General features: G+C 33.2%; 3 protein-coding genes across 4 annotated transcripts; 2 read left to right on the top strand and 1 right to left on the bottom strand.

Moving 5' to 3' along the window:
• The first annotated feature begins 882 nt into the window (after positions 1-882).
• Positions 883-4,678, top strand: LOC102620111 (triosephosphate isomerase, cytosolic). The gene is made up of 9 exons (XM_006488271.4): positions 883-1,049; positions 1,281-1,356; positions 1,703-1,826; positions 2,245-2,329; positions 2,502-2,634; positions 2,804-2,898; positions 3,577-3,655; positions 4,239-4,321; positions 4,409-4,678. Exons 1-9 carry the CDS (start codon positions 1,011-1,013, stop codon positions 4,454-4,456), a joined length of 762 nt encoding a protein of 253 aa, XP_006488334.1. The 5' UTR covers positions 883-1,010; the 3' UTR covers positions 4,457-4,678.
• Positions 4,679-16,551: 11,873 nt separating this feature from the next.
• Positions 16,552-19,744, top strand: LOC102620394 (probable serine/threonine-protein kinase PBL9). Its single transcript, XM_006488272.4, has 7 exons — positions 16,552-16,781; positions 16,971-17,069; positions 17,625-17,950; positions 18,220-18,355; positions 18,449-18,591; positions 18,709-18,832; positions 18,993-19,744. Exons 2-7 carry the CDS (start codon positions 17,018-17,020, stop codon positions 19,424-19,426), a joined length of 1,215 nt encoding a protein of 404 aa, XP_006488335.1. The 5' UTR covers positions 16,552-16,781; positions 16,971-17,017; the 3' UTR covers positions 19,427-19,744.
• Positions 19,745-21,357: 1,613 nt separating this feature from the next.
• LOC102620669 (serine/threonine-protein kinase PCRK1) lies at positions 21,358-24,127 on the bottom strand. 2 transcript variants are annotated; one of them, XM_006488273.4, is made up of 4 exons: positions 23,312-24,127; positions 22,619-22,879; positions 22,377-22,499; positions 21,358-22,176 (listed from the first exon to the last, which is right to left on the bottom strand). In XM_006488273.4, the coding sequence occupies exons 1-4, from the start codon at positions 23,720-23,722 to the stop codon at positions 21,610-21,612; spliced, it is 1,362 nt and encodes a 453-aa protein (XP_006488336.1). In that variant the 5' UTR covers positions 23,723-24,127; the 3' UTR covers positions 21,358-21,609. The 2 variants fall into 2 exon arrangements, with proteins under 2 accessions (XP_006488336.1, XP_015388879.1); XM_015533393.3 differs by having other exon boundaries at positions 22,619-22,886; positions 23,312-23,459.
• Positions 24,128-24,823: the final 696 nt, after the last annotated feature.

The following is a 24,823-nucleotide window of genomic DNA, read 5'->3' on the forward strand; positions in this document are numbered from 1 at the left end:
CCTGCAATCACAAAAAGAGTCGGAGGGGCAGTGATTTTTCTGGTGAAAACCTCCGATGTCTAAGTCAGTTTTCAAGTTTTTTTGAAAAAACTTGATTCACTTTTCAATGTGACTCAGTAATTAATTTATGGAATAAAAATATTCAAAATATGCAAGGGAATGACTTCTAGATTCAAAATGTCAGAGTTTCCCTTTAGTCTCTTGTCTCTTACCTCCATCTGCAATTTTCAGAGACTTCATAGGCAGTTAAACGTGCAGCGAAACGTGCAATATCATCATTGATTCGTGGGCCTTAGCGGGTTAGTTGATTGTGCAAATTAAGAAATGGTCAAATGTGTTTGTCTTGGGACAGTTGGAGGTTGATGCAATAACCGTCTGGGTGCGGGCATCATGCCTGATTTTTCTAAAACAACTCTCTGGTCGACTTTTGGTCACGCTCTGGAGAGGGTTTTGGTATCTCCTCGTAATTTTCTGTTAATCCTCACATCCGCGAGCAGCTGAGAACTACGTCTACTCGTACATCCCCTTAACCATGAGGAGATTGCGCTCTTGATCAGACATGTGCATGTGTAGATGGTGGCACTTTAACCACCCAAACAAAATAGATGACCAAAATATATATTTTGTTTATTCCCTAATTAAAATTAAAGATATAAAAATACATTTTTTAAAAAATAATAAAAATAATAAAAATTTTTATTATGTTACATAATCATATACTATACATGATTATTTAATAATTATTAAATAAAAATTTAATTATTATAAAAATAATATAATTTATTATTTTATAATTTTACGACCGTTAGATTCTGATCAAACAGCCAATGTATGTTACGCGATTATGCGGTCTCCGAAAGTGAAAAAGGCCTCGGGTTCACCAGTTTAAAATGACCATTTGCATTATAAAAGAGCCACTAAACTCGAGGTTCGGATCACAAACAGGGTGTTGATTTCTCGTATTTTCGTCTCGCTTTCATCGCCAAACCAAACAAAATTCAATCGTCGTCATGGCCCGCAAATTCTTCGTCGGCGGCAACTGGAAATGCGTGAGTCTCTCCTTCACACTAATTTTTTTCTTTTATCTTTTCATTGAAAAAAAAATTAATAAATTGATCTTGTTCGCACTCAGGACTTACCGTGCAGTTACTTGTATAAGTAGATCTCGGTAGTTGTTGCTGTTTTATAATGAATCAACATGATTATTGATTATATAACATGGGTTATGATCAAAATCAATTTTTTTTTAATATACATATATATATATTGGTGTGTGGCAGAATGGGACATCTGAGGAAGTGAAGAAGATTGTTTCTACATTGAATGAAGCTGAAGTTCCTTCTGAGGATGTTGTGGGTAAGTCTTTGTGAACTTTATCTTCTTGGGTTCTTTAATTCATCATTGAAGCAATCATTTTCGTTAATTTAAAAGTATAATTTTTTTTTCAGGTAAAATAGAAAATTCATTGTTTGAAAAGTAAATCCCTTTCTTTCAGAGACTTAGTAGTTAGTTTTATAGCAATCCCTTTGTCAGTTTAAAAACTAATAAGTTTGTTTACTGAAGTCACTTTTGAAAATGAAAAATTGGAAAGCAAAGAAAGCTTGATAAATGATGCTTGATGTAGATGTTGTGTGCTCTTTTAATGTGATTCGTATTTTCAGTTCTAATTTTTGATGTGCTGTCAATTTATTTTGGCTTGCAGAGGTTGTTGTAAGCCCTCCGTTTGTGTTTCTTCCTTTGGTCAAGAGTCTGTTGCGGTCTGATTTCCATGTTGCCGCTCAAAATTGCTGGGTTCGCAAAGGTGGTGCTTTTACCGGGGAAGTTAGGTCTGATTTGCGTACCATCTCTATATTAAAATAGTCCTATGCATGCATTGCTTTAGTAAAATATGCCTTTATTACTTACCAAACTTGCCAAACTGAGCATTTTATCTTCTCTTTTATATTAATTGTTGATATTCTTTTTTATGTTTGCTTCGATCACAATTAAGATGGTCGTCCACTTCAATGAATTGCAAGATCTATATGCATATGTTTGTGTGTGCACTGTCCTCTTTTATATTGATCTCTATGATCTAAGTCACTACAGGAAATTTAGTTTATCTAAACTGTTTGCTTTACTTTCTTTTAACTAGATTTTGATTTTATGCTGGTAATAAGGTGGTGTATTATGCAATTTAGATCGATTTATGCGATCAGTATGAAGTTGATATCTCTTCTCCTTTTTCTTTGGTTTTGTTTACAGTGCTGAGATGCTTGTCAACTTGAGCATTCCTTGGGTCATTCTTGGTCATTCTGAAAGAAGAGCTCTTTTGAATGAGTCAAATGATGTAAGCTTGTTTTACCGCCATTGCTTTTTAACTTTTTTTTCTTGTCAACGCATTATGACATAGTGCCCAGTCTGTCTTTTGTTTATGTACCTCTGTTAGTTACAATATTTACAATCTGTATAGGATTAGTTACAATATTTACAATCTATTATTCCTATACTGGTGTGTGCAGTTTGTTGGAGATAAAGTTGCTTATGCACTTTCTCGAGGCTTGAAAGTCATTGCTTGTGTTGGAGAGACTCTGGAACAGCGAGAATCAGGATCTACAGTGGCTGTTGTGGCTGAACAAACAAAAGCAATCGCAGGTACTTCCATTTGAAAAAAATAATTTCTCACTTTTATGATCTTAGGTACACGAGGTTCTGTAGTTTGCTTTTCTTATGGGATGATTGTCTATGGTCTATGAAAGACTGTATATTTTGTAATATTAGATTCTACACTGCATGAACAATTAATTTTTTTGTTCTGCTGCAGAAAAAATATCCAACTGGGACAATGTTGTGTTGGCTTATGAGCCAGTTTGGGCCATTGGTACCGGGAAGGTTGCAACCCCTGCTCAGGCTCAGGAAGTAAGTTCGGGTTTATGTCTTATTTAATTTGATGTTTCAATGGCAATGATCTTCGTGCTCATAAGAATGATATGACTATCCTTATTGGCTTGCTATCAACATAAATTATGTTGGATTGATTATGAGTTTTTTTTTCCCATTTTCCAATGAATTGATTATGAGCTTGTTTAGTGTTTTTGTCAGCATATTTCCACATGTTTTCACCATGTGTATTTTACCGTAGGCAGGGCACTTCAGAATTTGTCTATAGCCGTGGTAATTTGAAACAAGTAATAATAAAGTAGAGCTATTTCAGATGGTTGTCATCATTTTTTCACCTTATAGATTCATACATGTAGCAAAGAATTATATTTGTTTCTCAATCCATCTTCAGACTTCCGTGCTTGTGGATGCTCTCTTTTGTACATCTTCCTGAACACTCGCACAAACCCACAGATAATTATGCTCGTGTCATGACCTTTTCAGATGGGGAAATGCAAAAAAACCTTTTTCTACTTTGTGTTTACAAATTGAGTGCAAGTAAATAGCTGTTTTCAGTCTATTTCAGTTGTTGATTTATCTCTCTTTGCCTATAAAACTTGTAGACATAATTGCTTTCTGTTTTGCTTGTGAAGATGACATTCTGTCAATTTTTTTGTAATTATTTTTCTCACACCATGTTTTAAATATATGCGACAGGTCCATGCTGAACTGAGGAAATGGCTTAAAGACAATGTCAGTGCTGAAGTTGCAGCATCAACTAGAATCATCTACGGAGGTATCTCTTCACTGCTTAGTTAGCTATTAATTGTGACCACTGTTTAAAATTAATTTTGTGTATGTTGTAGTCGTTACTAATACATACGGAGCCAAAGCATGGGCTCATGGAAGCTTATGGCTGGTCTTCCTTTGACCTTTTTCTTGTTCAGACAAAGTAGTAAACTGCACCTTACAACTAAACATGCAATATTATTACTCCAAGCTATTTTCTGAACTTACTTTGGCTTTTTCTATTCGATATCAAGGAGATGTATTCTTATGTATATGGTTCTGAGGAGAGAAGGATTCTTTCTTTCTGTTGTGTGCTTAATATTTTTCCTTTTGCGACAATACTTTTAGTTAGAATGATTCTTAAACAGTTCCAAATATTTAGAAAAATGGAAGTTGCTTAAGGATACAAAGCACACTGTTGAAACTGAATCCAAGAGCGGAATTCTATGCCACTGATATTGTATTCAGCTTAATTAATTTGAGGGGTAATGAATAATAATGCTGTGAAGCAGATTGCCTCTTTTTATATTCTTCATTTATATGTTCTAACAGATTCACGATTCACTTTTCTTTTTCCATCTCCTAAATAGGTTCTGTAAATGGAGCAAATTGCAAAGAATTGGCAGCACAACCTGATGTAGATGGATTTTTGGTTGGTGGAGCTTCTCTAAAGGTGTGTTTTATTTTTGCTACCAAAAGCCAAAAAGAAGTTATTGTCTTTTGACTTGGCTGACTGACTTTTTTGCTATATTTGAATTAGCCGGAGTTCATCGATATTATCAAGTCTGCCACAGTGAAGAAGAATTGAAGTTAAGACCAAGCTACTCGGCTTGCTGATGCCTGCAGTTTTCTCTGTTATGCTTTCTGGAAACTAGCGTTGTAATTTTTGTGGTCTGTTAAGTGTTACCAACGCCTTTCGAGTATAATAAGTTAAATTTTCAGAATTGTTAAGAATCTCTTTCCTATTTCAGTGGGGATTTGAAACTTATCATTGTGGATTTAATAAATGTTTGCTTTTCCCTTCTTGCAAGTTTAAGAGTTTGGTTGGAACACAAGTGTTGTTTAGTGAACGGGATGCTTTCGGAATTAAGCTGAGGCACAGCAGTTGTATGTAAGTAAACAGGCTGTAAATGAAAATGGTCGAACCAACTTTGTTCGAGCTGTGGCTGGCACCACCCAAACGCCACCTTGAAAGATTCCTCTTTTTGTAACTTTTTTGAAAATTTCAGCCTTTTTTTAATCGACTTTTTTTTGCACACAAAAAAATCAATCATCATGATCGTGCCCATCACCCAGGCTTTCAAATTCCACTCTCCTTTTTGTTTCCAAAGCAGCTTCAGCTGTAGGGCCACTTATTTTTCTGGGTGTAAAGCAAAAGGTCACGAGGGTGTTTTGGTGAAAAATATTTGAACCAATCGGTTTCTCTATGGTTTAGCTCAAAAAATTTATGAAGGAAGCCAGCGGTTTGATTCTGCATGTTTTAGAAATCTGTCTGACCCGAACTTACTTGCAGCAAAACCAGGTAAACATATACAATAACAACTCTCCCTTATCCCGAGTGGCCAGGGCTGCTGCCCTCCAACTTGGAGGGCAGCAGTTCGAACCCCCACAAAAGCATTGTGGGGGTATTTCCTTCCTCAATTAATTTGAGTGAAGGTAGTCTTCTCCCTTACCCATGAGTGAGGAGTAGACATCCCTCGAATATTTGTGAGGGTTAAAATCTGGGCAGAGCTCCATTAGTATTGATGTCAGTTGGTCCCAGTAATAGTCTGATTTGTAAATATCAGTAATAGTCTCATGTATATGAGTTGTAATCTGAGCAATAGTCTCATGTAATCAAAAAAAAAAAAACAACTCTCCCTTATAATAACGTAAAGAATAATAATACATTATGTTGCTGATTGAGATGGTGGGAAATGGGATCCATCCGTAGAACTGTTGAAATTCTTCTTCCAATTTGTTTACTCCGTTATCTCACTCGTAAACTTTTTCAACTTCCTTGTAAAGGAACAGGTGTGTCAAAGTAATTTATAATAATAATTATTATTATTTCAGATTGACTTTTCTTTAATATCGTCGAACTGTTTGCGGCATCAAATTACAGAGTCAACCTACCATGCAGCGCTGTATCTCATACAGCACATGCATGCAACCGGTACAACCGGTTTTTAACCGGATAATATAATGAAAATTATATTTTTATTTGTTTTTAATGTGAAAAAATTATGAAAAAATTTGGAAAAAAAAGAGTAAAATTTTAATTAAATAAGGAAAAAGATTGTAATAATTTAAAATTTAAAAATAGTACAAAAAATATAAACATATCACAAAATGGTTACATTCCTACTTATTTTGTCACATTCCAATATTTATAATGCATATTTCAAGTTTACTTTTCAAATTCCTATTTCTAGTAATGATTTATCTAAATTTTTGTAAGTTGTTTCAACTCATTTTCCCACTAGCTTTTGGTTCTATATTTCCACTCTTTTCATCAACTTCCATATTTTTTGATAGATATTTCAAGTTTATTTTCATATCTCTACAATTTGTTAAACTTTATCTAGTTTTTGGTAAATTATTTCGATTTATTTTTCCACCACTTTTTTGTTCTATATTCCTACTCGTTTTATTAAATTCCAACATTTTGTTTAGAAATTTCAAGTTCAATTTTTAGATCTCTATTTTCTGTTAAAATTTATCAAATTCTTGTTAAGTTATTTCAACTTTTGGGTTAACTTCTTCTACTCTTGTTTCCACTACTTTTTGGTTCTTTATTCCAATTCTTTTAATTGATTTCTAATATTTTGGTTAAATATTTCAAGTTCATTTTATAGATCTCAACTTATTGTTAAACTTTATCATATTCTTGTTAAGTTCTTCGAACTTTTAGGTTATGCTCCCCAACTCTTGTTTCCACCATTTTTTTTGTTTTATATTTCTACTCTTTTCATTGAATTTAAGTATTTTTCGTGAATGTTTCAAGTTTATTTTTTGATCCCTAATTATTGTTGGATTTATCATATTCTTGGTAACTCTTTCCGAATTTTAGGTTAACCTCTTCAACTCTTTTTTCCACCACTTTTTGGTTTTATATTCCTACTCTTTTTATTGAATTCCAACATTTTATTTGGAAATTTCAAGTTAAATTTCTAAATTCCCACTTTCAATTAAAATTTATCAAATTCTTAGTAAGTTGTTTCAATTTATTTTTCCACCGGTTATTCGTTCTATATTTCCACTCTTCTTATTGAATTCCAAATTTTTAGGTTGATTTTTCAAGTTTATTTTTTATATCTCTATATCCTGTTAGACTTTATCTAGTTATCGTTAAGTTGTTCCAACTTATTTTTCCAGCACTTTGTGGTTCAATATTTCTGCTCTTTTTATTGAATTTCAAATTTTGGGTAAATATGTCAAATTTACTTTTTAGATCCCTACTTTGCGTTAGAATTTATCAAATCTTTGTTAAGTTATTTCAACTTTTGGGTAACTTCTTCCACTCTTGTTCCCACTACTTTTTGTATTTGTATTCCAATTCTTTTAATTAATTTCTAATATTTTGGTTAAATATTTCAAGTTCATTTTATAGATCTCAACTTATTGTTAAACTTTATCATATTTTTCTTAAGTTCTTCGAACTTTTAAGTTATGCTCCTCAACTCTTGTTTTCACCATTTTTTTTGTTCTATATTTCTACTCTTTTCATTTAATTTAAGTATTTTTCGTGAATGTTTCAAGTTTATTTTTTGATCCCTAATTATTGTTGGATTTATCATATTCTTGGTAACTCTTTCCAAATTTTAGGTTAACCTCTTCAACTCTTTTTTCCACCACTTTTTGGTTTTATATTCCTACTCTTTTTATTGAATTCCCACTTTTTGTTTGGAAATTTCAAGTTTAATTTTTAGATCCCCACTTTCCATTAAAATTTATCAAATTCTTGGTAAGTTGTTTCAATTCATTTTTCCACCAGTTATTTGTTCTATATTTCCACTCTTCTTATTAAATTTCAAATTTTTAGGTTAACATTTCAAGTTTATTTTTTATATCTCTATATCCTGTTAGACTTTATCTAGTTATCGCTAAGTTATTCCAACTTATCTTTTCACAACTTTTTTGTTCAATATTTCTACTCTTTTCATTGAATTTCAAATTTTGGGTAAATATGTCAAATTTACTTTTCAGATCCCTATTTCGTGTTTGAATTTATCAAATTCATGATAAGTTATTTCAACTTTTAGGTTAACTTCTTCTACTCTTGTTCCCACAACTTTTTGGTTCTGTATTCCAACTCTTTTTATTGATTTCTAACATTTTACTTAGATATTTCAAGTTTATTTTCTAGTTCTCGACTTATTATTAAACTTTATCATATTTTTGTTAAGTTCTTCAAACTTTTAAGTTATGCTCCTCAACTCTTGTTAAACTCTAATAATGGTTTTATGTTCCTATTATTTTTATTATATTCCAACACTACCAGTACATGTTTCAGGTTCTTTTTTTTTACTAATAATAAATTACTTGTTGAAAATAACAATAATATCAATAAGGCAAATTATGGTTGACCCCTTACTATTTTAACAAATATCAATTTACCACATAATACTAAGAATTTTTTTATTGCAACCCTTCATCATTTTCAACATTTTGAGTCCATAATCTAAGTCCTTTTTTTTTTCATCTTCATTACTTCATGCAATCTTTTGAGTTTGATTGTATGTATACTTGAGCTTTTAACTTTTATACATATCTATTCTCATTGTAATCATTTTAATTAATAGCGTTTAATTATATTAAAAATAAATCTATGCATTTATTTTCATCTTTCTCTTTACTTTTCAAATTAATTGCTTTAGTTTTTCATAACGTCAACGGTAAATAAATAAATAACAAGTAAGAAGGATTGCAATTGCTATGCTTCTAAAGCTATGATGATATAAGTTAAGTTACAAAAATACTTTAATTTACAAGATTAAAGTTTAGTTAATCTATTTTAGTTGAGCATCTCTATTTTTTTTTCTGTGTGCTTGTTGGATATTACTACAGTTATTATTATTAATATCATATCCTGTGGGATTTATAATTAAATATAATAAGAATGTACATATGTCCTACGCTATTTTTGCACTCGATGGATATCATTAACATTTTGATTATGCAATTGATTTTTGCAAGTTACAAAAGAGTGATGATGTATGACAAAACTTCCACGGATAAATTTGTTGTGACCATTCAAAATCTAAAAATTCATTTTTGTAATTTGTAAATAATATTTTCATTGAGGCGGTAGTTTTACTTGCCAAAATTTTTCTATGTATAAATTTTACATAAAAAAGATATATTTTAAACTTTTGTGCTAATATAAAATTAATTTTCTACAAATATATTGATAATTTAATATAGATGAGATATATTACTTTGTAAGTATATTAATAATCACGTTGTGGGTACTAATTAATGCAGTTGTAAATCATTTGAATTAAAAACAAAATAGTTGATGTTTGAATCCATGGGAGTAAATTTAGTTGTTATTAAGCTAAATTAGCCACTTAGGCTTTAGCCCAGTGGTGAACCATTGACCTTATGGTGCGTTTACGTCATAGAATGAGAATGTGGTAGAATAGGAATGGGCTGGGAATGAGAATGAGTTGGAATGAGAATGCGATTTTAATGTTTACTCGGCAAAAATAAATGGGAATGAGAATGTGCTGAAATGTCATTGATGTATTTACTTGACAAAATAAATGGGAATGAGGAATGTGAATGAAAATCAATTTACCAAAATACTTATAGTATTAATAATTAATAAAAATAATTAATTTATCATTATTAACAATATTATCATTATTGTTGTTTTTATTATTACTATTATTATTAACATTTATTATTATTAAATTTTATTGACTTTATTATTTTAGTTATTATTAATTATTGTTATTATTATTTTTATTAATATTATCATTATTAACATTTATTATTATTATTATTAAATTTTATTAACTTTATTATTTTAATTATTATTAATTATTGTTAATATTATTTTTAATAATATTATTATTAACATTTATTATTATTTTTAATTAATATCATTTTTATATCTAGATAATGAAAATTAGATTATTATTACTATTAAATTTTATTAACTTTATTATTTTAGTTATTATTAATTATTTTTATTATTATTTTTATTAATAATAATAAAAATAATGATAAATTAATTATTTTTATTAATTATTATTTTTATCATTATTTTTATTGTTAATAATGATAATATTAATAATAAAAATAAAAATAATTAATAATAACTAAAATAATAAAGTTAATAAAATTTGATAATAATAATAATTATCATTAATGACATTTAAAATAATAATAAATTTTTGATAAATTAAAATAATAAAATTAATTGTGATTTGAATGAGGGTAATTTAGAAAATATGAAAAAATTAGAGGAATACAAAAGTAAACATATATTTCATTCACATTCCCAACCCCCGGGAATGAGATTCCCATTCCTTATTCCCAAATTGTGTGGGACCCACACATTTTATTCTCATTCCCAAATTACATTTTGCCAAGTAAATATATGTTTCATTTTTATTCCTTCATTCTCATTCCTCATTCCATGAAGTAAACACACCATTAAAGTAAAACATGACTATGAGGGCAATAATTCGAGTCCTCATAGACTCAAACTCCCTTAATTAAACATAATTATATGGAGATTATTTGTAAAATTTTTCTCCCTTACGAAATACAAGTGGAGTGGAGACACTCCTCCTCCGTGAGGGTTATTTGTCTGGGCACTTACTTCATAGAATTTAAAATGTAATAATATAAGTCTCAGTTTGTATATCTAATTGTAAATATCAGTGTAATAATCTGCTGTTATAACAGTTGTAAATATCTGTGTAATACAGTAACATGATGCTTAATCAGTTAAAAAAAACTAAATTGAAAAAATTATATTCAAATTCAATTTCTTTTACCACTAGAATAAAAGTATATAAATTAAATTTAGCGAGAATTACAGTGAAAACATATTTCATGTGGCAAAGATTATAACAAGCTTAAGACGTATAAATAAAAATGAATTTAAAAGACTATATTTCTCCCCAATGGCATAAAATGTTTTAAAAGTAAATTTAGTAAAACATACTGCTTACTATGAAAATGAATTTATATTTTTCATATTTTTAAATAATTTAATTTTTTTTGGTTGTGATATAAATTAACTTAATTTCAAAAAAATATAGATATAAATTTAAGATTGAACATATTTTATAATACTTGCACATCATTTAGTAGACAAATCATGTACCCATATAGTGAGTGCAATGTTACTCAAATAATTTAATTTAATTTAGAAATATAACTGTCATGCTTAAATTATATAACTATAAGTATAACATAATACAACATTATTCAATATTAGTTGCATTCAAATTGTAATTATCCATGTTATGTACCATTATGAATTTGATTAATGTTTAACAAAAAAATTATTATAGCAAAAAGGATTAAATAAAATAATTAATCTCACTTAAGATAGTATGAATTAATTTGCACAAGAGATTGATTATGAGTTTTATTTAAAAATATCAAATATTAGATGCTTTATATTTTTGTAATATATGAATATTTGTTTTAGAGGGTATACATAAAACATACTAATATTGGCCACTAATAATAACAACAACAACATTTGAGGGGTAATTACGATGTTTGGAATGATAATTATTTGATAGTTGGATAAATATTGTCCTCATTTTAGTAGGTAGGGATTTAAGTCCTTGAATGTGAATCGTGAGATCCTGGAATTGATTTCTTCTAAATATCTGGAAATAAATCGATTTCGTTATATGTTTAGATACTCGGATTCTAATGTAATTAAAAGTTGATAAAATTATTTTGATAGTTTTGTAAGCAAAATATCATTATATTTATTACATAATATTAAAAATAGTGCAATTAATAAATTAAATTTTTTAATTAATATATAATTATTTCCATTTATTATATTTAAATAGTATTCTCATTAGTACATAAGTTACATTTTTTAAGGCAAAATATCATTAAATTTATAATGTAATATTAAGAAAAATAATATAATTATTTTTATTTAAATATATTAGTCCAATTAATTTTATTTAATTATGTTTCTTTTAGGATATAAGTTAAATATATTAACTATATTTTCCATGAATCAAAAGAAAAAGGAAGTATTTTTTTGGTGTAAAGTTGAGGGGGTCTTTGATAATTTACTAGTTTTGAATTGATTATCTTAATATTTCCTAAAATGAGGGAGTTCTATGATAGTTTCTTTTAACATTTGCCGCTTTAAGCGATTAAAAGGAGCGAATCGGTGGCCGGTTACATCCGCATTATTAAAAAAATAATAAAGGCAGCTGCATGACATGCAGCACTGCATTACAGCCCGACCCCAAATTACAAGTTTCGGAAAAGCATGTAACTGTCCATCATCATCAATAAATGTCTTTGTGCATCATTAGTTTGACTCTAAGAAGCAAGAAGATGAGCTTCACGTTATATCTTTTTGACAAATTGAGCCCAAAAAGAAATAAAAAAACAACCCAAGTACTTGAAATCCGTACGCTCTCAAAGCCATGAATGTATTATAAAATGTTGATATTGACGTGCCACAACATCTTGGGTTGCATTCACTGAGTTGAGAAATTGCTGAGCATTAATTAGGCGAAGCAGTTAACTAACTACGACATTAAACTAAACTATGCTATTAAAAATAGCACTTCTAAGCTTAGTTGCATTATTTTTACATTAGTTCAGCACCATCAAAGTTAGCAACGACTAAGTTATTGAGACCAACCAAACTTTTGACAAGCACTCAGTGACAGTGGTGCAATTCTCCTTTTGACTATATCCATCTAGATTCACGATGAATGATTTTTTTTTTTCCCATTTAGTTCACATATAATTTTCGTTTGTATATTCAAAGCCTCTAAAATCTAGACCTGGAAAATTCATAATGCGAGAAGAGATCTCTTTAATGGCCACTCTAATTTGTTGATTACACATAATACGCACATGGTTTAGAAAAAAAGGATAATAAAAAAGATGAATGGATTCCTGGAGAAACCTTTTCTTCTTTTTCGAAAGGGTTCACTGAGAAACAAATGATCACATGGGAAATATCATTCTAGGATTGTGTTTTGTACTTCTAGTTTGACATCCATACAGTCGTGCACAGTCCATTCTTTCTTAAGCTTAAATCATTAGAAAAGAAAAAAAAAAGGAAAAAAATTGTATAATTGCTTAATTTATTAAAAAAAAAAACTCGATGCAGTGTGGAAACGTACGGAATCACGGCTTTAGTGGCCGTCAATTTCGTTCACTAAATCGACAAAATTGCCCCCCAGCCCTGCCCCCAAAAACATTATTAACTTGTAATTAATATAAAACATCAAACTTATTCCTTTTTAAGATGCATATATATGTAGCTATTCTAATATCTCAACTAAGTGAAAATATTATTAATATATATATATATATATATATATATTCAATACATTAGATTTTTTTATATTTGTTGCAATATTAAAATCTACATTTTTTTAACATGCATGTATGTAAACATGGTCCAGCTATGGTATAACTATGGTAACATACTACAGTTACTTTTAGCTATTGGATCCAACCATGGTGATAACTGTAACTAGATCCAATAGTTGGGTGCAACTGTGGTATGGTACCACAGCTGCATCATAGTTTTGTCCATATAAACATCATCTATCACTTAGAAGACTAATTATTTTTGTCATAACAAGGATCTAATTATCCATTTTAAAAAAATGGTAAAGATAATACACACATATTATGTGTTGGGAATTACTTTTCTCCCCCCTTATTATAATTGGCAACTTCAAAATGAATATATGTATGTGTGTCAAAAATTGTATTAAATATGTGCACCATGGCGTTTTTGGGTCAAGCTTTTCTCACGTATTGGTACTCTTCTCCTTTAATTAATAAAACCATGTATTCTAATAATTAATTACAATCCTTTTCTTCCCATAGCTTATCCAAATGATTTTTAAATAATTTTCTTTGCACTCAAGTTTGAATCATGAGCACCAATTGGCAACTCATGCGTCTAATGACTTTGGGTGCATGAGTTCGAATCTCAATAATTATTGAGACCTCATTCTCTTTATAATAAGAGTTTATTTATCTTCTCACTTCATGAGTAGAATATATTTCACTCCAATAGTAAAAACGAGGGTCGTTATAACCTAAAAGAAGACAAAAAAATTAAAAATTGATTGGGACTTCGTGCCCCTTCCTCGTTCACTCGAACCTTTGAGAGAAATTAATAACAAAAATTACAAAACCCTAATCGAAATTGGCCAACGGCTCATAAGCCAGTCTAATCAGACCAAGCCGATTAGTGATGAGCCTTTTTAACTTAATTTAATGGTAATTTAATTTTCGAGGACAGAAGTGGTACACAAAGGCACTTGCCAGCGTGCATGTTACGACTAATGTCAATGTGTGGAGCCCAGTTTTGTGAGACTTTTGACTTCTTAGTTGAAAGCTCAAAAGTCAAAACAAATCCGGATAATCACAGATAACGTGTAATGGTTTCTTTCACAGGATTTATTTTTGTTTAGGACAAGAATGTTCACGCCAGGAAAAGTCTACGCCTTGGGCGGTTCTGATTTTATCTTTGATTAGGTTCGGGTTAGGTTCTATCATGGCCGGCGCATCTAGGGACCATTTAATTTTAGAGTATTAACTAACATATGGGTCCCTGGGTTCTGTATATTTTGAAGAAAAGAGTATAGTTCTCTCCCGTTTCTGTCAAATCGGTCCTTAAAACTGATACCTCTGCACCTCTGCCAAAATAATTGTAGTCTTTTTTACGAGTAGCAGGCAGCCATCCTTAGGTTGCTTGTTCACAATAACAATCACAAAATCATACCTATACTCATTCCATTTTTGAGATGATTCTGATGAGATCCGTCAAATTTAATTAGCGAAATAAAAATTTCTCCCCTTCACATGATAGAGACATAAAGTTTAGTTGGATGAACTCACCAACTAACATGGTTACGTTAGTAGTATGCTTTCCCGCTCATGTATTTCTCGTAATTAATGAGAAAAACATGAACACGAAAAAGGTACTTAAGTTGTTTTGATTGGAATTAGGGACCTACTTGCTACATATTGAAATTAACATTATTTTGTTTAAAATATTAGGGACCTAAATGTTATCACTTCATTGATCTCTCAACACATTCAAAATTCAATTACGTAAGCTATACATAGCAAGGCTCATTCGTCATCGTTGTGCATGCAAAAGTAAAATTTTGGATTGAATGAAACCCATGTATAAGAGAGTCAATTTGGTGAAAACTAATTAAGAATAGGCAATCCTCATTGGAGGAAAAAAAAAAAAAAAAAAAAGAGGGCGGTGTTGGCTATTAATTACAGGGACAAATTGAGTGAAAAAAGTTTGTCTCGTCAAATAAATACTTAGCTGCAAATGGCTAGCTAGGCATGTTGTTCTTGTGACTTCTAATACAAGTGCTAAAGAGAAGAGAGACGAGAATGGAGGCGCAAAAAAAACAAAAAAAAAAAAAAAGGTTAACAGACAACCAAGAATTGAGTGATTTCTCGTGATCACATACTTTACATAAATAGATATATAATTCATGTGTACGTGTATTTTTTTTTTTTTTTTGGTTTTAAACCATCCGGTGTGCCACGACCGCATTGGGCCTTGATTAATTCGAATTCGGAGTGTAGTCATAGTTAAGGCTTTTTACCCCTCCCAAATGGTGTGTTTAGTGGAGATCGAACTCGAGAACTCTTTCCACAAACTCAGCTTGCACTGCCAACTGAGCCACAACCATTTGGTTGTATTTTTAATTTTTTAATTTCATCCTAAACATTAATTAAATAAAAAATGCCATTTTTTTTTGGTATCACGTAACTAAAGTATACCGAAACCTTTACCAGGCATCAACTAGCTTCCGTCACGTGTGTGTGTTTGCCCTCTTTAATCAATCTTTCAGATTAGCTCAAATCATAATGTTGAGTCGCACTACAATTTGATCATCTCCTTATCACATTATTAATTACAGAGAGTTTTCCAGTTAAGTAAAGTTGATATGGAATAATTATTGTAATTGTGAAATAAGCAATTAAATACGTAAGAGTTGTGTCATGCACGGGTCCATGCAGAAATGTGCCGGCATAAAAGTATTTTTTTGTTTTTTTTTAAAAAATTCAAAGTATCAACTTGGCTGGCTGTGACTTTTAGTGCATAATGTACGTACATTATCCTGATGAGGTATCATCTTGAGCCACAACGTTGCAGCTCCCGTTATACGTATTTTACAAATTAATTGCAGCCATTCCCTTCTACAGTCACGCCCCAGTCCCACATTCCTTTAAGATATTGCTGATTTCATTGATAATATCATATAATTCTATCAGTTATATGATATATTATGGTCGTTACAGACCATCAAGAAAAACACTTGAAGATGAAACCGGAAAAAGAAAAAAAAAAAAAAACTAGTAGAGGGTAAATATAAACTAGGGTGAAGTATCGTAAATATACTCTTTGAAAATGGGGTCATTATTCATTAACCGACAACAATAATGAAGTGAATTGTATGGTGGCAAGTGGCAACAAAGCCAAGCCAAGTAAACAGACAAGAAACGAAGCCGCTTTTAAGTCCAAGCATCGGAACTCGGATAATCTAGAAGCGAAATCCAACGGTCGTAAATCGATAGTGTGCAGGCTTATCTTCTCTGAGTTGACTCTGTACAGTAACTAACTACAGAGACGGAGAGAGCGAAAATTTTATTTATTCACTTATTATTATTATTTTTTTATAAGAAAGCAACAAAGTTGAGACACTGTGTACAAGAAATATATTAATGTGTTGCTTTAAAGAGGGACCAGCCCGCCATTAATGCAATTCCTCTTCACCTCCTCCTAATTTCAAACAAACAGCTCCCCTTTCCTCCATCTCTCTCTCTTTCCCCTTCTCTTTCTCTTTTTGTTTTTGCTTGCAAATTGAATCAAAGCAAAGCTCGAGCTTCAGGGCTGGATTCTATAAAAGAAAACGGAGGGAGAGGTGGGTTTTACTTATTTCCTTTTTGTGTTTCTATTTTGTTGCAGCTAAGAAGGTTCCTTAATGGCCAACTCTTGTTGTTGCATACATATAAAAAGAAAAATAAGTTGTTGCTTCCCCACTTAGATCTGCTTTGTCTCCCTCTTGAAATATACAGCTCATTTGAAGCTTCAATCTTGTTGTGATCTGTAGGGAGGAAGTTTAAGAAAAGGCTTCTTGGTTTTCTGGAATTTGGTTTTATGGGGATTTGCTTGAGTGCTCGAATCAAAGCTGAGAGCCCATTCAACACAGGTATCATAAGCTTCTAGCTTCTGTTTACAGCCTATTTGGAATACAAATAGAGTTCTTTTCTCAATAAACCACACCCTCACCCCTTCCCTTATGTTTCTTTTTAACTCTTTTATTCTAGTTTCTTCAAAGTTCAGTTACAATTTTGGGGTGTGGATTCTACTTTAGTGGCTTGGGCAATTGGGTTGATGGGAGATTTTTCGTTTGTTTATATGTTTGCATACCAGTTGGTGTAGCTTGTTGATAGCCCGATGAAGAGTTTCATAAGTTTATGTGGCTCAGTTCCATTGTTATATAGTCTATTTGGTAGCCTAAATCTTGCCACTTATTGAAGCCTTTGGATAGTGAATAGCCAGGTTGAATTTTAGACGTGTTTTTACTAGAATTAAGCAGTAAAACAAAGAAAAATAAATAAATACTCTCGTTAGGGTTGATGCGGAATTCAGTAAATACTTGCCGATTGTGTATTGGATTTGGTAATCCATGATTTGAAGAATTTAATCTGTAATGAATCAGTGACGAATGATTTAAATAGAGATTATACGTTTTTGTGTGCAGGGGTGAGTTCAAAGTATGTTAGCTCAGATGGGAATGATATGAGCAGCACGGGTAGTAAGGTTTCATCATTATCTGTTCCTCCTACTCCTAGGAGCGAGGGTGAGATCTTGCGATCCCCTAATTTGAAGAGTTTCAGTTTTTCTGACCTCAAAACGGCCACCAGGAATTTTCGTCCAGATAGTGTGTTAGGAGAGGGTGGTTTTGGTTCTGTTTTTAAAGGGTGGATTGATGAGCATTCATTCGCTGCTACCAAGCCTGGGACTGGTATGGTTATTGCTGTGAAAAGGCTTAACCAAGATGGTTTCCAAGGTCACAAGGAGTGGCTGGTGAGTTCATTTCTACTTCAGCTGCAAATTCACAGAGCCAAATTGGTGTTATTCGTGTTCTAAATTTAGAACATGTTGAACTTATTTTCTTGAAGTCTTTGGCGATAGTAGCCAGTGCCAGCTTTTAGTATGTCCAAAATTGATTCTAGGATTGAACTGGATTTCTTCAGAATCAGGCAAACATTCTGTGTTTTTGAACTACTTTAATATACTTTGCTGACTTCGGTGTACATTTTCACTTTTTTCCCCCTTCTTTTCTAATCGTATAGGCAGAAGTAAATTATCTGGGGCAGCTTTACCATCCCAATCTTGTGAAATTGATTGGATACTGCTTGGAGGATGACCACAGACTTTTGGTGTATGAGTTCATGCCTCGAGGCAGCTTGGAGAATCATTTGTTTAGGAGTGAGTTTCTAACCGTGTGCTGCTGGCATCCTTGAACTGTAATAATGTCTTCAATTAATGTTTTGTGGTTAACACTCTTGGTTGTTGTATCAGGGGGCTCTTATTTCCAGCCTCTTTCTTGGAACCTTCGCTTGAAGGTGGCTCTTGGTGCTGCTAAGGGGGTTGCCTTTCTTCATGGTGCTGAAACAAAAGTTATATATCGGGATTTCAAGACGTCAAACATCTTGCTTGACACTGTATGGAACTTCTCAAGTAGATCCTTGCAACAGTTATTTCCATTTTGATAGATCTAGGGTCTATTCTCTTTCTCATTAGCTTTTCTAACTTCCATTTTCTAATAAATTATCACACAGAACTACAATGCAAAGCTTTCTGATTTTGGTTTGGCCAAAGATGGACCAACAGGTGATCAGAGCCACGTATCTACCAGAGTTATGGGAACATACGGATATGCAGCTCCAGAGTACCTTGCAACAGGTACTTAATTCTGTTCATTTGTTTCTTTAACTTAATTGATGTAGCTTCTTTTAGTGGCTTCTCATCAGCTTTTATAGACCTTTTGTGTGCTGGCCCAGTTCCTAATATGTTTATCCAATAAGCTCTTGTGATAATTGGCCAGTATTTTCACTGATTGTAGGCCATCTAACTGCTAAGAGCGATGTCTATAGTTTTGGAGTTGTTCTTCTAGAAATGTTATCTGGCCGGAGAGCAGTAGACAAGAATCGGCCATCTGGAGAGCACAATCTAGTCGAGTGGGCTAAACCCTATCTGGCAAGTAAACGTAAGATCTTTCGGATCATAGACAACCGACTTGAAGGCCAGTATACATTGGAGGGAGCCTACAAGGCAGCTACTCTTGCATTGCGATGTCTATCAACTGAAGGCAAGTTCAGGCCTATGATGGCTGAAGTTGTTACAGTATTGGAGCAGCTTCAGGATTCAAGTGAAACAGGAAACATCCGCTGCAATACACACAATAGGCCAAAGATTCGTAGGCACAGTGCAGATGATGCCAGGAGCAGAAGTGTTACTGCTTACCCTCGGCCTTCTGCTTCGCCTCTGTATGCTTGAAAAAGAACCAGAAAACTTTATGGAGACAGTTTTTTATTCTCTTTCAACATATTCAAGTGGTTGGCAACAAGTCGAGAAACTCAGGCATTCGGTTTTCTCTACAATTTTCTCTGGCCTGTGACTGTACAGTTCATGTGTTGGCTAACGTATTTAAAAAATCAATCCTCTGTCGACATGATGATGCGGTTCAGCCTGTAAAACACGAATTGACACAAATATTGTCTCTTTTGTGATTTTATCATAATATTTGTAACACTTGAAACGGCTCCAAGAAAAATTCGAATGCAAGTGCTCTGTATGATTCAGAGGTAGAATCTTTGTAGCTTTTTTCTTTTTTCCAGCCTGGATTGTTATATCTTTTAGCTATTATTTTTTTTTTTTTATGGGCCTTTCAGATGCTAAATAATGTAATGCATGTACTTTCTGTTGTAATACAATTTTCTTTTTCACGAAGGAAAAATAAAGTGCTGAAGAGATTTGCATGTTTGGCTTGAATCTGTGTATGTGAAAAGTGATCTGATTTAGATTTATCGTATTCCAAAGTGACAGAGAAGTGAATTTAAACACCAACCTTGTTATGCCAACAGATTGGAGTGGGAAAACAAGTGATGAGCACACGTGGGATGCCAATTTGTAATGCTTTTAGTGACGAAGCTATTGAACTTTTTACCAAAAAAGTTGGAAGAAGACTTTTTGTGCTCTTCCCAATGTCAGACGGGGTCGGCACCACTAGTTAATGGTTTCACTTTGAGTAACCCACCTTCATCAAGGAATGGGTCCAAGCACCAGTAGTGCTGTAGTGTTTTTCTGGTCTCGGTGGATTTTAGCCTTTGTTCCTGTTCCCATCTCTACGAGACAATACGTTTCCTTCATTTCATCATCCAGTCAAGCATGCAATTGCAATCGAACAAGACGAAATCTTGGACCGTTCTGTTATGTAATGAATACTAATTACAATTTATTGGTGACTTTCTCGAGTGTGCTTGCAGTTGCCGGTCAGCCGGTGAGTTATAAGCAAACCAGGAAGTTAATGATTAGTTAGTTGTCTGTTTTCATGGTTCACCGATAGTAGCGATATTAATGAGACATGCTGGCAACCCGAATTGAATAAGCCGCCGTTTTGGAAATCCCCGGGAGAAGGTAAAATTACTGAAACGTTAACAAGAAAACGTTCCAAATTGATTGGCTGATGATTTTGGTTATTTGAGCAAGTTTTCTGTCAGACCAGGTCAAATTTTCTCATAAACGTAGAGTCAGGCAGGAGCAGGCCTCTAAGACACATTCAATCAAAGTCATTGGCTGCATTGTTTGTTTGAATTGCTTGATTCATCGATGATAATCCTATTTGCACAACTCATTATCCAAACCTTGAATGTCCACAATTTTAACAGTACTACAGTAGGCATCCAATTAAGTGGGGGCACGATGCAGTTCATGGCAAGCCCGGAATAGGAACATCATGGTCCCCGCAGCAACTTGTCCACAGTTATTGGGATGCAACTTGTTGAGTATGGTTAGGCTGAAAGCAACCATCCAATTACATCCTATTCGAATCATGGTTCTATCTCATCTCTTTGTAATCACTCATGAAAATTACATGTCATGATTTTATTAGATAACTAGATGGGTGTATGTACGCTCTATGTATGAAGGTGTTTTTTTTTTTTTTTGCCCTCTTTTTTTATGCAAGTGGCTAATTTCAATATCGCACCCCAGCATTAAATTTAGATAATACATAAATGTTAGCAATCAGATGATTTGCACATCTACCCTTCGACAATTATGATAACGAGGTACAACCGTGTCCTTGCGTAACACTATCCAAGTAGTGTTAAGCTGCCAAGGGATTGACACTAGAATCCGCAGGGATACAACATCGTATATAGACAGCCATCATGTGGGGCAAATTTACATACATAAGTGAAGAAACGTGAACTTAGAAAGTGAGTGTATTCGATAACAGCATGCATAGAAATGCAGCTTTCTCTTGAAGCCTGTATCTACAACTAGATTAACAAAAAGAATTGGGGGAGCATAACAAATAAACTCCAACTGTTCAAGGGATAATGTGCGTCTCTATGTTCATTTTTTCCAATCTGCAGGTAGAAACGCCAATTATATGCCTATTACAAAGGGGGTGGAAGGTCGTCGGGTCTGTTAACTGCACGAGCTGGTATAGCTAATCACCAACTTCTTACCAACCCAGGCGTCCAATTTCTCCAATCTAACTTGCCAATGGATTTATTTCTTAAGTTGACCAGATCTCGAATATCAAAAACCTTCTTCAAATAACTGTTTCCTTGTTTGGCAGACTCGACCACAGCCTCTGCTTCTGGTTCTTCCTTCACATCTTCAATTTCAGCAACAGGTTGAAGTGTGACTTCATCTTGAGATGAAATCTCACTAATGATATTTCCTAGTATGTCTACCACCTCACTCATTTTAGGACGGGACTTTGGCTGCTTCGTTAAACATTTGCTTGCTAGAGCGGCAAGTTTTTGAGCGGATTTAATGCAGTAATTTCCTTCAAGTCGTGGGTCAATAATGAGGTGGAATTTCTTAGAATCCGACACATAGGGTCTCACCCATTCCAAAAGCTTCTGCTCATTCCGAGGAAGATTTCTCTCAACTGCTCGCCTTCCTGTGATTAGTTCATAAAGAACAACCCCAAAGCTCCAAACATCACTCTTAGCAGTCAGCCTTCCAGTCTGAACATACTCTGGAGCAGCATAACCAACTGTGCCTACAACCTATTAAATCATAAAAAGGTAATTGGTGAGTAAACCATTCCACGTGTTAAGCATAATATCAGCATACATGACATTGTCAATTATTAGGATGATCGTTAACTCTTGCATCAGATAATTTAATTGCCCAATGAAATCTATCAAGTTAACAATCAACCACATAACAAGGTGCACCATATCATTGTAAAAGATAAACAACTTACTGATGTTGAAACATGGCCAAGACCTTCTGGTGGCCCCTGCCTAGCCAGTCCAAAGTCTGAAAGCTTTGCTTTATAGTCCTCATCTAGCAGAATGTTTGATGTTTTAAAATCCCGAAATATTAGCTGCACAAATAGTAAAGCAGATCAAAATCATTGGAACCAGAAAGCACCCCAGTCGATTAACTCCAGAGATGATTCCATTCAATACAAGCAAGACTTAGAGGCATAAAGGGACAACATGCCTGAAAATCCATTTCTTCATGCAAGTATGCTAAACCACGGGCCGCATCTTGAGCAATTTTTAACCTTGCTATCCAAGCAAGAGGCGTAGGAACTCGAGACAATAGATGGTCCTCCAAGCTTTTATTATGCATAAGCTCATAGACCAATAGCCTTTGCATCCCTCTTTCATCATCTTCTGCACAATATCCAACTAACTTGACAAGATTCGGGTGCTTGACCACACCCAAAAAGTTCACCTCATTGATCCATTCCTTATGCCCCTGCATGCTAGAATGCAAAACAGAAGAACCCCATAAGCAAAACCTCGAAACCACCAAAATTACACTTCAGTCTTGATACTTATTTTCCAGAAACTTATACATTCAACATAAATAGGGATCGATATTTTATCAAATTTTTTCCCATAAAACTACACAAGTTTAACCTGTGATTGAGAGAAATAATTATGTCCCATTCCTAACGCTTGAAAGGCTAAAATGCTTTCTTCGAAAAAAATAAAATGAACCGTAGAAACATAAAAAAGCAAGATCCAACATTTAAAGAACTGGCAAATACCAATTAACTGAAATTGGACAGAAATAATAAAATTCTATTTTCATTTTTCGTTCAAATTAAACAGCCCCACATGACTAAAAACAAAAAAATAAAAATACAATGTTCAAATTTTTCAAAGAGCTGAAAAGGGTTCATGCCTGGAAACCTTGACGATTAAGCTGCTTAATAGCAACATCCAATTTCGAATCATGACCGCTGATTTGATGATCATCAGAAGAAACCCTAACAACACCTCTATACACACAACCAAACCCTCCTTCACCAATCAACAAAGCTCTACTGAACCCTCTAGTAGCAGATTTCAGCTCAGCAAACGAAAAGACTCTCAGATCATTAGCTCTCCGCTGAGACAACAACTCGTAAAACGCCAGCGAGTCAGACCAGTCCCGGGAGTCAGAGTCAAACTCCGAACGCCTGGTGTCAACGCTACTAGACGCCACACTGAGTGAACGAGCCCATGATACCTTCGAAGTCCTCGAAACGACACCGCCGTCGTCGCCGCCGTCGCGCCTCTCTCTCTCCCCGTTGCTGAAATGGAAACACTTCATCTGCTGAATTATTGTTGAACGGGTCAAATGAAGGAACGGAGGTTGTTTTGTAATGGGTTTTTGGTGGGCAGCGTTTCTACAAAAGTACTACTAGAAATTACGGGCAACGGTTTTTTGTTGCGAGAGAACATTAAAAAATTAAAAAAAAAAAAGATCGAAGAAAAGCAAAGCAGGTTAACGTTTGGTTTGGTTGTTGTCGTTTTGTAAGGAAGGAAAGATGATCACGAGGGAGCGTTCAGAGATAGAAGCTGCTTATATTATAATGCAGATGATTGCAGCGTACGTATCAGTCACCATTGGAGTTTGAGGCTCCCACTTTTTCACTGCTTCATTGATGGGCCCAATGTGTATGTTCTGTATTTCACCGTGTTCCATTATAATTTGATATTACTGTCTGGGCCATTTTGTAATTTGTCATGTACTTACGAGGTAATGACACGGAGGTTCCTATGGTTTTAAAGTTTATCAAGGAAGAGCATAATTATTCTATTTGTATGGAATACATCCTTATCAATCTGTAGCGAAATAACCGAATTACTCCGTGATGTATGTAATTATAGTTGCCTAGTCCTCCATTATCTTGGTCAAATCTATGTTGTGAGGGTATTTTGTACCGTAGTTACTTAGAAATTATGAGTGGTAATTTAGATTGACTTGTTGTTTACGCGACGTGTTTTGTCTATATTATGAAAAATTTAAATTGATATATTCAATCTTTATTAATTGTGTCAAAATTTCAAACACTTACTCAATACGATTGGTAAACCTGTTACAATCGTGTCATATAAATAACATATTAAATTTTTTTTTTTTGTTTAAGTATAATTTTATGCTTCTATTTTAGACCAATACTATCATATTTTTTAGGTAGTGACATTGTTCCTGATATTTTTCAATGTATCAAACATATTTTGTGTGTTTGTATCATATAAGTCCCGACTCGGTACCCAAATAACTGAAATAGCCTTTCTGAGTGTTTGGTTTCATACTCCACATTTCATTGGTAATGAATTGTTGCAAGGGTATTTTGGAAGCTTCGTTTGGAGTCGGGGACCTTTCTGAAATAAATGGACAAACTATATTTTATCTGAGAAAATATAA

The sequence above is a fragment of the Citrus sinensis genome, chromosome 8, assembly GCF_022201045.2.
Source record: "Citrus sinensis cultivar Valencia sweet orange chromosome 8, DVS_A1.0, whole genome shotgun sequence".
Classification (NCBI taxonomy): Eukaryota; Viridiplantae; Streptophyta; class Magnoliopsida; order Sapindales; family Rutaceae; genus Citrus; species Citrus sinensis.